This window comes from Pecten maximus, chromosome 7, assembly GCF_902652985.1.
Source record: "Pecten maximus chromosome 7, xPecMax1.1, whole genome shotgun sequence".
Classification (NCBI taxonomy): Eukaryota; Metazoa; Mollusca; class Bivalvia; order Pectinida; family Pectinidae; genus Pecten; species Pecten maximus.
This window is the reverse complement of record NC_047021.1, coordinates 7,924,447-7,942,012: the sequence shown is the minus strand read 5'-3', so window position 1 is coordinate 7,942,012 and position 17,566 is coordinate 7,924,447. Positions and strand designations below refer to the sequence as shown.

Here is a 17,566-nt window from a genome sequence, read left to right as displayed (position 1 = left end):
TTCCCGAGATTACACAATGCCCGTGACACGAGTGACTTCCCTTTAAGCAGATCTTCAATGGTGGCAAGGGATACCGGCCTGTCACTTCCACTTTCGGTATGAACTATTTTTGGTTGTTTACTTGACATATGTGGTACATATGATGTCAACTTTGACGTTTCAGTTTTTCCATTAAGACTGTACGTGTTTCTTACGGAAAGATTGCCGTATTAGTTTTTAATTACTTACTGTGTAAAAACTGGTTGCACTCGGCACATCGGCCAGTGACAGCTTATATAATTACAGGCTTACTTCAGTCGTCAGTACGATAATGTAGGAGTAGGACACAGGGACATAGATAAGTAAGTCTTAATTTGCACTACTGCATTATATCATTAGTCCTAAGTAACTACTGTATGTATGACGTATCTATGTGTGGGTATTTCTGGCTAATTGTATCAAATGAGTACCGTTGCATTAAAACCGGAAACGGGTACTAGGCCTACAATGTATTAAGATGTCTATAGAAAATAGAAACTATAGTACCCCAATATACTTAATTAGAAACACAGCTTTGTACATTTATGACCATGAACCAGAAAACATGTTTTCCTAAACAATTAAAAAGTAGAGATCAATTATCAGGATGTATGGTGCCTACATTGTGTATATCAATAACATGTACAACAGGCTCAGAGGCTGCATTAATTAGGTCAGTTGATTTTTATTAGCTGACATAGGCCTGGCACTCATTACAAGTTCTTCTCTATGTAATCCGCTACATTGTTCAAGCACATGGGCATGACAAGAAGGGGCCATAGTGACTGAGTGGTTTAGGTCGGTGATTTTTCTCAGGGTACTCAGGCTTTCCTCCGCCTCCAAAACCAGGCATGTCCTTCAATGACCCTAGCTGTCGATAAGACGTTAAACAAAATAAAATAAACCAAGCATGACAAGTTCCTATGTCCCAGAATGAAATATTATTTAACCCATGATCTAATCCCCAGATCATGTCATTAATATGATGTGTAAAGCCCACGTATGTTGGAGTACTCTGTATAGTAGTAGCCAGAGTTTTCCTTAAGCCCTGACACCATGTCTGCAGGTACGTAGCCCAAGTTTTCTCTGGCCCAGCTGACACCATGTGTAATGTCAGGTCCAGAGGAAACTTGAGCTATATATAGTTAGTAGCTATACAATGTAGCTATGAAGTTGTCAGTTCATGTACAATTCTTGTTGGTCAACTTGATACATACAGTATATATTCAGTCTGTGCATCTACTGGCCATATCACATTTTAGTTGAGAAACTTTACCGACAAGTAAAACAAATTTTCTATTCAAGGCATTGTTTTTTCACCTAAATAGGAAAATTTCAAATATTAAAAAAAAAATGATATGATAAGTATAAGATTTCATATTAAAGAATAAAAATATAGTCATACATGTACCATAAAAATGAAAGTAATACAACACATAGTGGTTTTTCTTATCATATATAGCGGAGTAATCTCTCCTTAAAAGGCTTTACAACATGCCTCCTGACAGGAGGACAAGCACTCACAGGGGGGGACAACTAGAACCTATACTCAATGTAGATCTGACAGTTAATGATTATTTTATATCTCATGAAAGCCAATTGAATTTGTGTTCTCTCTATATGCTTTCATAACATATGAATTATGACAAAAACATTACAAAAATATGATGATATAATTTAAGAATCAATTCCATAGTTCTTAGGTCACCTGAGAAAAATTCTCAAGTACATTTGTATTCTCGGTATTCTTATTGCCTACTATCCATCATCATGGATAATCGACGTGCCTTCATAAACAATTTACATTTTCGACTTCTCAGAAACTCCTGTACCAATTTAACAATGAAATTTTGAAATTTTGCAGAAATCTTCCATTGCCAAATGTCAACCCAAATTAATTGTGAATTTATATGTTCTATATTAGATGAAGCCATTATATTATCTTACACTACATATGAAATTTCCCTTTGATCGTAAGAATTCATATCACAAAAATGCAATGATAAAATTGCACTGCATGATTAAAGCACTTGAGTGTCTTGCATGGTGTCAGAAGACAGCCATTATATATATACACCAATGTTTTGATATATAGAGGGTTTACAAAGATACAGTTGGTTTAAAGCTAAGAAATTTTCCCTGCAATTTAATTATCAAGGTAAACAAAAACACAATTAGGTAAAAAAACTATTTTGGCTCTTCAGAATCTTTCATTGACTATTTCAGTGCCTGCTCTGGGTAGATTCTCAAATTCAATCAAAAGTAACTTTTTTTTTTTTTTTTTTTTCAGAATGTCAAGTCTTCAAGATGGATCAATCTTCGTTAGATTCTATAGCAAACAATTTGGACATCAAATACCAAGTCACTGACAACGTAGCTGCTAGGAAATCATATATAGCCAAAGTGATACTAACAAATACAGGTGACGTGCCTTTAAAGGGGAATGGAAAGTGGGCCATCTACTTTTGTCACATTCGCATGGTGGAACCCCTGACACTTCCAGATGCTGATCAGATATGTATGGAAAAGTATGGTGTCAAGTTTTGTCATATCAATGGATGTCTTTTTACATTGGAGCCATTAAAATCATTCAAAACTTTAAAGAAAAATGATAGTCTAGAGATCACTTTTACAGCTGAATACTACTCTGTTGCTAGATCAGATTTGATGCCAAACTGGTACATAACATGCAAAGATCTGATACCAAGAATAATCCAGAGTACGCAAGGAGAAGACCTTAACTACATTTTACCATTTGACACTCCAGAAAGCTGGAAAAGGCATAAATGGGACAAATACGATCCATTTAGTCAAGAAGTAAGGTATGAGAAAAACCACGTGGATGATTTGGGCAAGGCTGGAAGTCTTGTGACACCTATACCTTATCGCCTCACAGTGGTCAGTGATGGGACATTAGACCTCTCCAAACAGTCCTGGTGCATAGTAGCCAATCAGGAGGTGATGGAAGAAGCCCAATTTCTTAAGGGTATGATGAGATATATTTCACTTTATTTTGATTTGCTTGTTTTGTTTGTCTGGTTTTTTTTGTTTTTTTTTGATAATAGACTGTATTTAAGGAATGGTTTAAAAGAGAGTTTTATAAGATACATTTTACTTTTCTCACTCTGAAGGTTGTGTCGTAAGCATATCCTATACCAAATAGTATCTAATGGCTTTGCCATATAAACATTACCATGATTACCTAATTGGTTATAGCTAACTGTTATCATTTATTTTCATTTTATCCATTGTATTTTGGGTTTTGTTTCTCTTCTTTTTACAGAAAAATCAGATTCAATTAAACTTAATCTTCAAAACAACCAGGATCTGAAACTTGAACAGAACCATGTGATCGTGTTAAAAATTGGTCCAGTCACAGTAAACAGTGAAGAATGCAAGGAAAGTGATAAGCTAGATGCTTATGAATTGATTGTTAAACTTGAAGAAGAAGTAATAGAAGTCATTGGAAGTTCTGCAGTCGGAGTGTTTTATGGTGTTCAGACTGTGCTTTCTTTACTGGAAGGATGTGAGGTGCCTCATGTTCACATCCTAGACTTTCCCAGGTACTCTTATCGAGGAATGCATTTAGATGTATCACGCAACTTCCATAAAAAGGAGTCGGTACTCAAACTGCTGGAGGTCATGGCCATGTACAAGATGAACAAGTTCCATTTCCATCTGACTGACGATGAAGGATGGCGTCTGGAAATCCCAGGGCTGGAGGAACTGACTTCCGTGAGTTGATTGACTTTCACCCACCTGCCTGAAGGGCAAGTGAGCTTATGCTGTGGTTCATTATGTATGTCATCTATCAATTGTCTGTCATGTGTTTACTTTGTTCAAGTGAATGACCTTGACATACTTTCAAGGTCAAGGGGTTCACTGTGTACTGTGTTAAATCTTCAATTGATTTATGTCATCTATGAATTGTCCGTCGTGTGTTTACTTTGTTCAAGTGAATGACCTTGACATACTTTCAAGGTAATGGGGTTCACTGTATACTGTGTTAAATATTCAATTAATTTCTTTTCATTAACCAAGAGTCCCAGGGTCATGATATTTGCCAAGTAGTATGCTGGCATTGAGGAGCTACCAGGTTTGTTTAAATGAATCACCTTGATTTACTTTCAAGGTCATAAGGATCAAATGTGTTTAAATCTATTATTGATTTGTAATTGATACAAGAATTCTGGGGTTATGATATAATACATGCAGCAGTTATTTACTGAAAAGAAAAGCTTTTAAATTCACATTAATTAAATTCTTCCAACAAAGAGTTAATTTACCTTATATGGTGTAGCTCAGGCTATACATGCTATTTTGGCCTCTTGTGGTTTATGATAAGTTTCCACTACATGTGTAAGAAAGAAGAATTAAATGAAGATTTTGTATTGATATTATTTTTTTAAGGTTGGAAGTCGCAGAGGTCATGACCTTGAGGAGAAGACATGTATCTTACCCATGCTTGGATCGGGCCCTAACTTTGACACCTCAGGTTCCGGTTATTATTCTGTAGAAGATTACAAGGAAATACTCCAATTTGCCAAACGACGTCACATTGAGGTCATTCCAGAGATCGACATGCCAGGTCACAGTCACGCTGCAATCAAGGCAATGCAGGCACGGTATTGCCGTTTCCAAGAGGTCAATGATGTTGAGTCAGCAAGGGAATATCTCCTAACAGACTTCCATGACAGTGAGAGTGTTACTACGTCAGTTCAAATGTATTCAGAAAATTCCATGAATCCGGGTTTAGATTCTACCTATAAATTTGTAGACAAAATTGTGAAAGAGGTAAAGGATATGCACGCTGAAATCATGCCCTTGAAGACATTTCACTTTGGGGGAGATGAGGTACCATATAAAGCCTGGAAAAAGTCTGCTGCCTGTGAAAAACTTATTGAGAATGGAGACGTGGAGTCCTTTGATAAGCTCATGGAACACTTTGTTAAAAGGCTTGCAGAGGTGGTGGCTAAGCATGATTTGTCACTTGGTGCTTGGCAGGATGGTCTCATCCACAGTGGGATTACACCTGTAGAAAGGACTAAGTTTCCTAACGAGGAAGTACTGGCTTATGCATGGCAAAATGTATGGGAATCTGGTCTTGCTGGATTTGCCTACAAGCTGGCCAATGCTGGTTACAAGGTATTGTTAAAGAAACTTTGTTTATATCATCGTTTAGTCTGGAATAATGTCACCTCAAAAAAAGAAAGAGGACAATCGATCTTGTTATCATTTAGCAGAAAGTATGTTCACTATTTCAGTGTATGCTGTTTTTCATTTTATACATTTTCTTTTTATCTTAATTGTTATGTTTATAGAATATTTCCATCATAATCATTAAAGTATTTATTTGCATGATTACACTTGAATTATTTTTATCAAAATAATTGATAAAGCCTTCAAATTTATATTGATTTATAAATACAGAGAAACAAAAATCCTAGTATGTAGATAGTGTTTTATTTTATAGGTGGTGATGTCTCAGGCAACCCACTTATACTTCGACCACCCATATGAGCCAGACCCAGAGGAGGTAGGATTGTATTGGGCAACCAGATACATAGATACAAGGAAAACATTCAACTTCATGCCAGACAACATCTTTGCCAATGCTGATGTGAAACTGACTGGTAAGGCGCTCTCCAGGGAGGACATTGAAAAATGTAACGAAGACAATGACATACTGACTGAAAAGCAAAATGTGATAGGTAAGGTGTAATTGCACTAGATATCCTGTTAATTAAAAGTATCTAATATATTGCTGATTCATATTTTAGATGTTCACACTTTTCCACTTATTTCACATAAATGTTTGTCTCCTTTCATAACTTGAACTAACATAAAGCTGACCGAACTACTAGATAACTTGGAATATATGAGCCAATGGTTGAAAATGGGACATCAACATTTTTAGGTCACCTGAGACAAAGTCTCAAGTGACCTATTCTAATCGCCTTTTGTCCGTCGTCGTCTGTCGTCCTTCGTGCGGTGTGCGTCGTCCGTCCGTAACAATTTCATACTTGCCAACTTTTTAAAATTCTCATGGGGGAGAAAGTGCGTGGGCGACATTTTTTTGACCGGAAAACACATTTCACGCGCGACACATTTAGCAAACAAAAACTAAGGGGAGATAATTTGCTATTGGAAAATAAATTCCTTGCATGAACACTTAAGCTTCCTTCCCTCACTGAAAAAAAGGTGGGAAAAAACTTATTTCAAGCTTGGCCAATGATCTTTTTTATTCAAGTTTGGAAAGATAATTCTTTAAGCAACAAGTTACAAGAAAAAAAAAAAAACTGCAAAATTACATCATTTTTAATTATTTCTGGAAATGATTTAACTCACTGTTCACTCTAAATAAAAGTATTTACTTAGATATGTTATGAAAATTATGTTGTAAGATAGATGTCAGTCAATTAAATGCAAATTATCACAATGATATCGCTTTCTATCAAGCTTTCTCTCCAGCAGTAAACTTCAAAAGAAAATACCTAAACTGTCACGATAAATATCTAGAGTACAATATAATATCTGAATGAAATTTCAAATGTTTCCTTTGGATTACAACAAAGACAATAATACAAAAAATAAAATAAAAAGGGCTGTACCAGCCGTTGTAATCACTATATAGGCTTACAACTCAGTACTTTGTAGGTGGGGACTGATACTTAAATTCAAAGTTTTAACATGACAGTATTTAGTTTAAGAAAGTGAGTATTTGTGGACATGTTTCTGTCTTTCAAAATGTGAATTGGGAAAGTTTCTGCCAAAATAAGTCTCTGCTAATTGACACGAAGTATGCTGATGCTACAGTGATTGAAACGACGTTACCTACCGGCAACCAGGCCTTCGGCCTATATGGTCGTTATTGTGAATTTATTTCCTTGTGCTAATTATCTAAAGATCAGCCAATGTTTAAATGTAGTTAACATTTCAATAAGTAATCTGTCAAATTTGATACTCCGTTGATAACATTGCCAGTGTTGTTTTCACTTTTTCTGTCCGAGATATACTGTCAAGTAGAGGTCGTTTATGCGCTTGACATCAAAGGCAGTATACGAAGCCATTTACAAGCGTTTAATCAACCATGACTGACCTGCTACAAAACCTTCACCACGCGTCCTCAGCTTAATTGGTTTTAATTAATTGTTTATTTATCGGGGTATTGTCACCCCTTGCAGCCAGTGAAGTGTCAGAATTTCGTTACGGTCTGTGAGCAGGTCTCTGAGGTCAGTTAACTGACCAATGCCCCACACATATGCCTTTCACCAGCCAGCAAGCGTTACCTGTCATAGGCCTAAGTGAATCTAACAAGATGAATAGGGGCTCCATACGGGGTTATCAAGACATATTCTCCAAAATCGGGAGAATACACTATGTTTTATCTATACGATCGGGAGACGGGGCAGGGTGTCTGGAATCGGGAAATTCCCGACTAAATCGGGAAAGTTGGCAAGTATGCAATTTACATTTTCAACTTCTTCTCAAAAACCACTGAACCAAATTCAATGAAATTTGGCAGGGAGCTTCTATGGCTAAAGGTCAACCAAAATTGTGAATTATATGGTCCCCATCCCCCAGGGACCTGAGGGGCGGGGCCAAAAAAGGTCAAATTGACTAAAACTTCAAAAATCTTCTTCTCTACTCTCAGGTAAGGTGGAATCAAACACTCTTCATAGATGAAAGGGTCTTAAGGTGCTTTACCAAAATTATGAATTTCATGACCCTGGGGTCTCATCTTTGCCCCTGGGGAGTGGGTAAACTTTACTATAGTTTATATAGGGAAATCACATTTTTGACTATTATTTGTTGGATTTGTGTTGGAATTCAATCTAACTTGGTTCAAATTATCAGCATAGGATGACAGTTTGATGGTATGTACATGTTGGCCCTGGTTGACCCCCAGGGGCCGGTGGGTGGGGCCAAAAAGGGTCAAATTGAATGAAATTTCAAAAATCTTCTTCTCTAGCTACTCTCAGATATGGTAGAATCAAATAAAATTCATAGATGGAAGGTTCTTAATGTGCTTTACCAAAAGTGTGAATTTCATGACCCTGAGGTCTCACGTTTTCCCCTGGGGAGGAGGTAAACTTTACTATAGTTTATATAGGGAAATCACATTTTTGTCTATTATTTGTTGGATTTCAATTGGAATTCATTCTAACTTGGTTCAAATTATCAGCTTGGGATGACAGTTTGATGGTATGTACATGTTGGCCCTGGTTGACCCCCAGGGGCTGGTGGGTGGGGCCAAAAAGGGTCAAATTGACTCTCAGATATGGTAGAATCAAATACTCGATCTTCATAGATGGAAAGGGTCTTAAGGTGCTTTGCCAAAATTGTGAATTTCATGACCCTGGGGTCTCACGTTTGCCCCTGGGGAGGGGGTAAACTTAACTATAGTTTATATAGGGAAATCAAATGTTTGACTATAGCTATTATTTGTTTAATTTTTATTGGAATTCATTCTAACTTTGTTAAAATTATCAGCTTGGGATGACAGTTTGATGGTATGTACAAGTTTGCCCTGACTGACCCCCAGGGGCTGATTGGGGGGGGGGGGGGGGGGGGGGGGGGGGGGGCAAAAAGGGTCAAATTAACTGAAATTTTAAAAATCTTCTTCTTACAACCCAAATAAGGTAGAATTAAATACTCTTCACAGATGGAAGGGTCTTAAGGTGCTTTACCATAATTGTGAATTTGCTAGCCCTGGGGTCTCATGTTTGCCCCATGGGAGGGGATAAACTTTACTATAGTTGTAGGGAAATCACATTTTTGGCTATCATTTGTTTTATTTGTTTTGAAATTCATTCTAAATTTTTTAACATTATCAGCATGGGATGACTGCTTAATGGTATGTACATGTTGGCCCTTACTGATCCTTTGACTGATGGGTCAGGCCAAACAGTGTCAATCAAATTTACTGAAATATTTCAAAAATCAGGTGACCGTTAAGGCCCATGGGCCTCTTGTTAGGATGAAGATATCCGTGCTATGTCATTTCAAGCCATTCTGTTGATTGTATATTTCTTTGTAATCCTGTTAGCTGTCATAACTTTGGCTGTTCATTATACAGATGTAGACCTTTTACCATACCTGTACATTATCCCTGTCTCCAATTCATTATATATAGAATAGGTAATAATCAGTCGTGAGTAACTTTATACTGATGTAGACCTTTTACCATACCTGTAGGTAATAATCAGTCGAGAGTAACTTGCTGGCCATATATTACAGTGGCTCCTGCCATTTGTGCTGTTGAGAGAGTTGTGAGAATATTAAACCAAGTATGAAAATTTGTGAATGCCTAAATCAATGCACGTATATACCTGTACTTCTATACGTATATGAGGTCTTATTCCACCTGATTACATTGGTGGATATTGCGATTGCATGTCAAAAGTTTCCTGTCGTGTAAACCTCTAATATTATTGGAGTATATACGTATCAGTAATTTCTTGCAATACCTTATAAGGATGTGATCTTGTGTCCTCTCTAAAAAGATAATTTTGCAGTTTTGTTTATCCTGCTGTTTTGCTATTGGGACAAAATAATGATAACAATGCCTCTGACAAACCATTGTAGTTGCATGCAAATTTCTCGTTTTTTGCAAAATACTGTTTTCGATCAATATCGGTCATATTATTATAATCATTTATATCCCCACCATTAGGTATGCAAGGACAGCTATGGAGTGAGCTTGTACGTACCTCCGACGTCCTCGACTCGATGATCCATCCACGTCTTCAGGCGCTGGCTGAACGAGCTTGGCACAAAGCACCATGGGAAGAAATCGGTGATGTGAATAAACTTAAAAAAGACCAAACTGCAGACTGGACAATGTTTTCGAACTCTCTGGGGTACAAAGAGCTGCGTAGGCTGGATAAAATGGGCGTGGCCTACCACATCCCTCCCCCTGGTGCAAGGTAATAGTGGAGAACATTTGTAATCCCAGCTGTATCCCAAGGCATGTAGACCTTAGGACTTAACTATGATTTAAACCTTTTCCTTTCTGTATTTTGTTATTTTCTTGTTTTGATATCTCCTTGATGACACCTATACATCATGTGAAATTTTGCACTTCTCTGTTGTGAGGATATTCAACCCCAAACAAGGTGACTTGCATTTATTCTAAAAACTACCAATCTAATTAAAATCTAGATGGTCATTATCACTACATTACATGAACATCTAACAACATCCCATCAGGGGTCACGTCAGGGTGACCTTTTGGATTATATATAGCCAATCAAATGACTACTTCCAGAATCTTGGAAGTGAATTGTATATGTCCGAATTAGCATGACTAGAGTGCATAGCTTGTATAATCTGTCAATTTGTTTCAAGTCATTTCGTCCCATTAAGCATATAGCTATATACTGTGCCGAAATGGTTTGCTTCAGATGTATGCTGTGACGAAATGTTTTACTTCGATGACAACGACAAAATGCCAATTCGCCCTGAAAGTGAAATACACACATCTCAGAGGTCATCAGAACGTGACCCCTTATGGGATGTTGTTAGATGTTCATGTAACGTAGTGAGAATGACCATCTAGATTTTAATTAGATTGAAAAACTACTAACAGATTGTTGGAGTTATCTCCCTTGGCATCATTTGTACTTAAAGACTTGTTTCATGGCTGAATGTCTGGCCATCAAAATAATCAACAGTCAACTCAGGCAGATCATCATACTTACTGCAAGGACATATCTATATGTTTTCCTTTGCACATCTTATACTTAATATGTGAATGAGAACATGTCGTATTGGACAGTTGATACTTAAATTCAACGATGGTTTTTATTTCAGAGTTGAAGGTGACAAATTACATGTGATATCAGCCTACCCTGGATTACCGCTGTGTTACAGCACAGACAACGGCACTACCTGGCTAGACGTGGAAGAGAGCGTCCAGGTCAAACCAGGAGACAAAATAATCATTGTATGCAAGTGAGTAAACTAACTTCATCTCGGCAGGAAACCTTTTCTGTCTATATGTTCTGAATCCATACAGGAATTTCCTCGCTCACTAAAGCTTTTAAACTTAGATAGACTTGTTGTGAATCAAATACATGTACCTCACACTTTATAAATAGTCTAGATCATCCTCCCATAAAGGCTTCAGAAGGTCATAATGCATATGATAAATGAGGCATCATGTATAGCATCAATGCCGTAATAAAGTAAAATGTATTAGTCGTATGGAAAATGGATATATTGTTTTATAGAGAATGTATGGAAAATGGATATATTGTTTTATAGAGAATGTATGGAAAATGGATATATTGTTTTATAGAGAATGTATGGAAAATGGATATATTGTTTTATAGAGAATGTATGGAAAATGGATATATTGTTTTATAGGGAGTGTATAGAAAATGGATATATTGTTTTATAGGGAGTATATAGAAAATGGATATATTGTTTTATAGGGAGTGTATGGAAAATGGATATATTGTTTTATAGAGAATGTATGGAAAATAGATATATTGTTTTATAGGAGTGTATGGAATATGGATATATTGTTTTATAGGGAGTGTATGGAAAATGGATATATTGTTTTATAGGGAGTGTATGGAAAATGGATATATTGTTTAGGAGTGTATGGAAAATGGATATATTGTTTTATAGGGAGTGTATAGAAAATGGATATATTGTTTTTATAGGGAGTGTATGGAAAATGGATATATTGTTTTATAGGGATTGTATGGAAAATGGATATATTGTTTTATAGGGAGTATATGGAAAATGGATATATTGTTTTTATAGGGAGTATATGGAAAATGGATATATTGTTTTATAGGGAGTATATGGAAAATGGATGTATTGTTTTATAGGGAGAGTATGGAAAATGGATATATTGTTTTATAGGGAGTGTATGGAAAATGGATATATTGTTTTTACTTTTATAGGGAAGACAAATTGAGGTAATAAACAATAGTCAGTACAAGCTTAGTAAATAATGTGAATAATTCTTTTTTACAGATCTGCAGACAAGTTAAGGTCCAGTCGAAGGATGACGCTAACTGTTCCTGGTGCCAGCCTTTCAAAGTGATGTGATAAAGGATGTATCATTCAGACATAATTCTCTATATTTTACTGGCCTTAAATTCTGTGTATGACATTGTGCTGAATATGACCATGGTAAAATTGTGTGTATGACATTATTGTTACAGTACTAAACATATCATGGTAAAATTGTGTGTATGACATTATTGTACTAAACATATCATGGTAAAATCCTGTGTATGACATTGTACTAAACATATCATGGTAAAATTGTGTGTATGACATTGTACTAAACATATCATGGTAAAATCGTGTGTATAACATTGTACTAAACATATCATGGTAAAATCCTGTGTATGACATTGTACTAAACATATCATGGTAAAATCCTGTGTATGACATTGTACTAAACATATCATGGTGAAATCCTGTGTATAACATTGTGCTGAACATGATCATGGTAAAATCCTGTGTATAACATTGTGCTGAACATGATCATGGTAAAATCGTGTGTATAACATTGTACTAAACATATCATGGTAAAATCGTGTGTATGACATTATTGTACTAAACATATCATGGTAAAATCCTGTGTATGACATTGTACTAAACATATCATGGTAAAATTGTGTGTATAACATTGTACTAAACATATCATGGTAAAATCCTGTGTATGACATTGTACTAAACATATCATGGTAAAATCGTGTGTATAACATTGTACTAAACATATCATGGTAAAATTGTGTGTATAACATTGTACTAAACATATCATGGTAAAATCCTGTGTATGACATTGTACTAAACATATCATGGTAAAATTGTGTGTATAACATTGTACTAAACATATCATGGTAAAATCCTGTGTATGACATTGTACTAAACATATCATGGTAAAATTGTGTGTATAACATTGTACTAAACATATCATGGTAAAATCCTGTGTATGACATTGTACTAAACATATCATGGTAAAATTGTGTGTATAACATTGTACTAAACATATCATGGTAAAATTGTGTGTATAACATTGTACTAAACATATCATGGTAAAATCCTGTGTATGACATTGTACTAAACATATCATGGTAAAATCCTGTGTATGACATTGTGCTGAACATGATCATGGTAAAATCCTGTGTATGACATTGTGCTGAACATGATCATGGTAAAATCCTGTGTTACTCCTTGTACAACATTGTGCTTGTGACACAATTATTTGTTTAAGATTGTGCTAACTTTTAATCTATTACTATCAAACTCTCTGCTGATCCCCTTCTATAGAAATATATCCTAGGTAAATTGTGTGTCTACATTGCTGTGTGATTGTTCTGAGCAGTATGTCCTTTATCATGCTAGTCCAAGCTAGAACCACTATTATCTTATAGACATTAATGGGATTTGGCCATGCATGTCGTAAACAGTGTACTAGTAAGATATATCAGCCAATCATATTGTATTCTTAGCAAAAAACAAGTTATGAAAGAGTCATGGAATTTGTTAAGGCAATGTTTTTTTTGTTCATTGGAACTTTTGTTAATCTAGACTCCATTTTTCTAGTTATGTACCATCCAAACCAGTGATTTGAGGGATTGTTTCAGTTGATTTCATATTCAGTAACATAATCTGCCTTAACAAAAAATTTAAATGAGTTACTGTTTCCATGACGATCGAGTTTGGTTTAATTCTGAATTTCTTTTTTGATGGATTTTGAACTGATGTTGTTCGATGACTATATTACTTTGTGAGCATTCTTGGTGCAATAACAGAAAAGATGCATTGATATATATTGTGTGTAATGTATCACATTGATACAAATTATACTTTTGTATATGTAGACGATTCTGTAGATAAAGGTTTCACAGTTTTGAATTTTTGGAATTTTAGTTACATTGACATTTAAATACCACACTTATTCTAAAGTAGTTTTTTTTAGTTTTTTTTAAATTAATATATGAAATGTATCTACAATGTAGACAGTTGTCGTGTACATAAATGTATTTTAGTTATCAATTAATTTCCTGCTAATTTAATTATAATGCAATATAATATGTATCATAACTTATTTTAAGTTGAAATACATTTGGAAAGTACTATATGAATACCTGGTAAGTGACATTATCAATCCACAAGTACAGTGCAGAAAATAGTCTTATAACTGAGTGTAGAGGGTTTTGAAAATGAAAATTGTTCTTTCCTTGGCTCTGGAATCTTGAACAATTTAGGGAAATTTTAGGTGATTGATCTTGTAATCAGTTTTCAACAATCAAACAATTATGACAATTTCTCATATACAAATATATTTTTCACAGTGTATGTAAACATTAAATACATTTTCAAGTAAATTGAATTTTTATGATTTAAAAAATCTCCAGATCAGTTCCTACAAAAACATCCTACTATACTGTATCATGTTTGCGGTATGTGTTGTACACAATGAGCTCTACACTAGTGCTTTCTCTCAGGTTTTACAGACCTGTATATGATGTTTTCTGATGTTAGGTTAATCTCAAACTTTGAAAATATGTTGAAAATTGAATGTTCATGTCATATTTAATTGAATAGACATGTAAAATGGAATCCATATTGTATTAAGAAGCTGTTGCAGCTCAGTTTTGTGGAGAGTGATTGAATTCCATGGCTTTACAGGACAGTCTGAGATCTTAATCTCCTAAAAACTTACAACACAAACCCCCACGGACAGGGAAAACTTTGCTTTGGTATTTATCTGAGAATGTATTGATCTGACTGAGCTATCTATTTAAGGCCCTGATGGAAGTCTGTTAAAATGGTAACGATACAAATTTAAAATAGGATTTCAGTAATACATGTGTCAGAGTGAAAATTTTGTTTACCAGGTAATCAATTCAATTCAACATACAAAAAAAATGTATGTACATTAATTTAGTTCATTTTATAAACAATCAAATTTATAAACTGTTACAATGTATAGGTATACGAGAACACACATAATATCTACATTTTGTTTTTATGCCAGAATTACTGTTTTATCCATGATATCCAGTTATAAAGTCCCTAACAGTACATGTTCTGACTGCCTGCCCAATACAAACAATTCTATTTATATGAAGAATTTACTCACAGCTACAATGTAGTATGTTTTAAGAGCATAATTATACATTTGTATAAATGAACATAAGATGGTACATATATTCTAGCAGAGACTTGTATGGTATATACGTCTCTGATTCTAGGCTCCCAATTATTATCCTATAATAGTATAGTAAGCAATTAGCTTTTAAGGTCAAGGCATATTGTGTATAATGTAAATAATAGGTATATTATGTATATGTGGTTACCCCCACCGATATGATTACCATGGTAGTAATCCTACAATAAGAGCTTTTATTTTGACCTCATATATATATATATGTATAGATAGTCAAGTTCAAACACTTTGTATGAATTTGTTATATTCACTAAACTTTACCATATTGCTAGTGATTTGTTATATATTGTACATGGAATATGGGTCAAATCAAAGTCCTTTATGTCACTATAACTATATACAATGTACTTATCGCACAACCAGAACTTTTTTTCTGAAATTATTTTTCAAAGGTCACCAGCCCACATTGATTTTATAATCAGAAATGTGCAAACTACTCAAAAGGCCACTGTTATCAAGTATTCTCACTAGATAACAATGAGAATGGCATCAAGTATTCTCACTAAATAACAAAAAGAATGTCATCAAGTATTCTCACTAAATAACAAATAAAATGTCATTAAACAAGCATCTACACTAACTAGGTTATAGATCAAGAGGCATCTGTTCATGAAGAAATGTTATTGGCTGCCTAGACAAAAGATCAAGGGGCAAATTATTAATGAGAAAACAACTATTGGATATCTAGACAACAGGTCAAGGGTCACATAATGGAGCCCTATCATTGGCTATCTAGGCAAGAGGACATGGATCACAAAATAGAGCCATATCATTGGTTGTCTAGATAACAGGTCAAGAGTACTAGTCACAATCGAGCCTGTACAATTGGCTGTAGGCCGAATGGAAACAAAAGATGATTCTGTTTTGTTTTTGAACCCAGTATTAAAATGTATCTTGTCTGCCCTAAGAGCAAGTTAGCTTATGTATGGGATGGATAACATCGGGGTTAGGGTTAGCATTAGTCCACGGATGATGCCATATGACATATGTAAAAATACCTTGATTCATATCCAAGGACATAAGGGTCAGCCTTGTCAACACATGACTTCCAAGTAACTGCTATACTCAAAACACAATATTTGGTTCGAGAGTTGCTTGGGAGAAAAACCATTTGCATCAAAGAAAATGCTCTTAACCCCACATTCAAGATCAGAGATAAAGTTTTTGGAAACTTTCAAGTGACTATACTGACAAAATTATGGCCTGTACGTTTCTCCATACAATACAAACAAGTTTGTTGTGAAAATAGTGATGATTTGTTAAAGGCTACAATCTAGACTCGCCTTGATCCTCATTGTTGTTCACAAATACAAATATAAAGTATGCTTGTGAACAGCATGAAATACAAAGTGGTGAGCAATGCTGGCCCATTGGGCATGTAGTAAAATTACTGTTAAATGGAGCCGTTGTGTATGTGTATACATGTAGTTAACTTATAATTATTAACTATGAAAGCTGTTTATGATACATATGTAATAAAGTAATGAGCATACATGTATATTGGTGTTTCTTTTTCCCTTCATTACCTTTGAAGTTGTTCCATAATGTACAATGTATTGATATGTACCACAGTGTACCACAGTACAATGTGTATATTCCGCTGAACAATTTATATGTACCGCTGTACAGTATATAAGTACCTCTGTACAATGTATAAGTACCGATGTACAATGTATATGTATATGTATATGTACCGCTGTACAATGTATGTGTACCACTGTATAATGTATAAGTACCGATGTACAATGTGTGTGCATGTCGCTGTACAATGTATTTGTTCTGCTGTACAATGTATGTATATCACTGTAAAATGTGTGTGTATCGCTGTACAATGTGTGTGGCACTGTACAATGTATATGTATCGCTGTACAATGTATATGTATCGCTGTACAATGTGTATGTATCGCTGTACAATGTGTATGTGACACTGTACAATGTATATGTATCGCTGTACAATGTATATGTATCGCTGTACAATGTGTATGTAACACTGTACAATGTGTATGTAACACTGTACAATGTGTATGTAACACTGTACAATGTATATTTAACACGTACTGTACAATGTGTATGTAACACTGTACAATGTGTATGTGACACTGTACAATGTGTATGTGACACTGTACAATGTATATGTAACACTGTACAATGTATATGTAACACTGTACAATGTGTATGTGACACTGTACAATGTGTATGTGACACTGTACAATGTGTATGTAACACTGTGCAATGTATATGTAACACTGTACAATGTGTATGTGACACTGTACAATGTATATGTAACACTGTACAATGTATATGTAACACTGTACAATGTATATGTAACACTGTACAATGTAT

General features: G+C 35.0%; 1 protein-coding gene across 1 annotated transcript; it reads left to right on the top strand.

Annotated features, from left to right (window-relative positions):
- The first annotated feature begins 55 nt into the window (after nt 1-55).
- LOC117331492 (beta-hexosaminidase-like) lies at nt 56-16,715 on the top strand. Its single transcript, XM_033890227.1, has 8 exons — nt 56-96; nt 2,309-3,004; nt 3,302-3,753; nt 4,429-5,163; nt 5,492-5,729; nt 9,695-9,947; nt 10,834-10,974; nt 12,010-16,715. The coding sequence occupies exons 2-8, from the start codon at nt 2,326-2,328 to the stop codon at nt 12,077-12,079; spliced, it is 2,568 nt and encodes an 855-aa protein (XP_033746118.1). The 5' UTR covers nt 56-96; nt 2,309-2,325; the 3' UTR covers nt 12,080-16,715.
- The last annotated feature ends 851 nt before the right edge of the window (nt 16,716-17,566 follow it).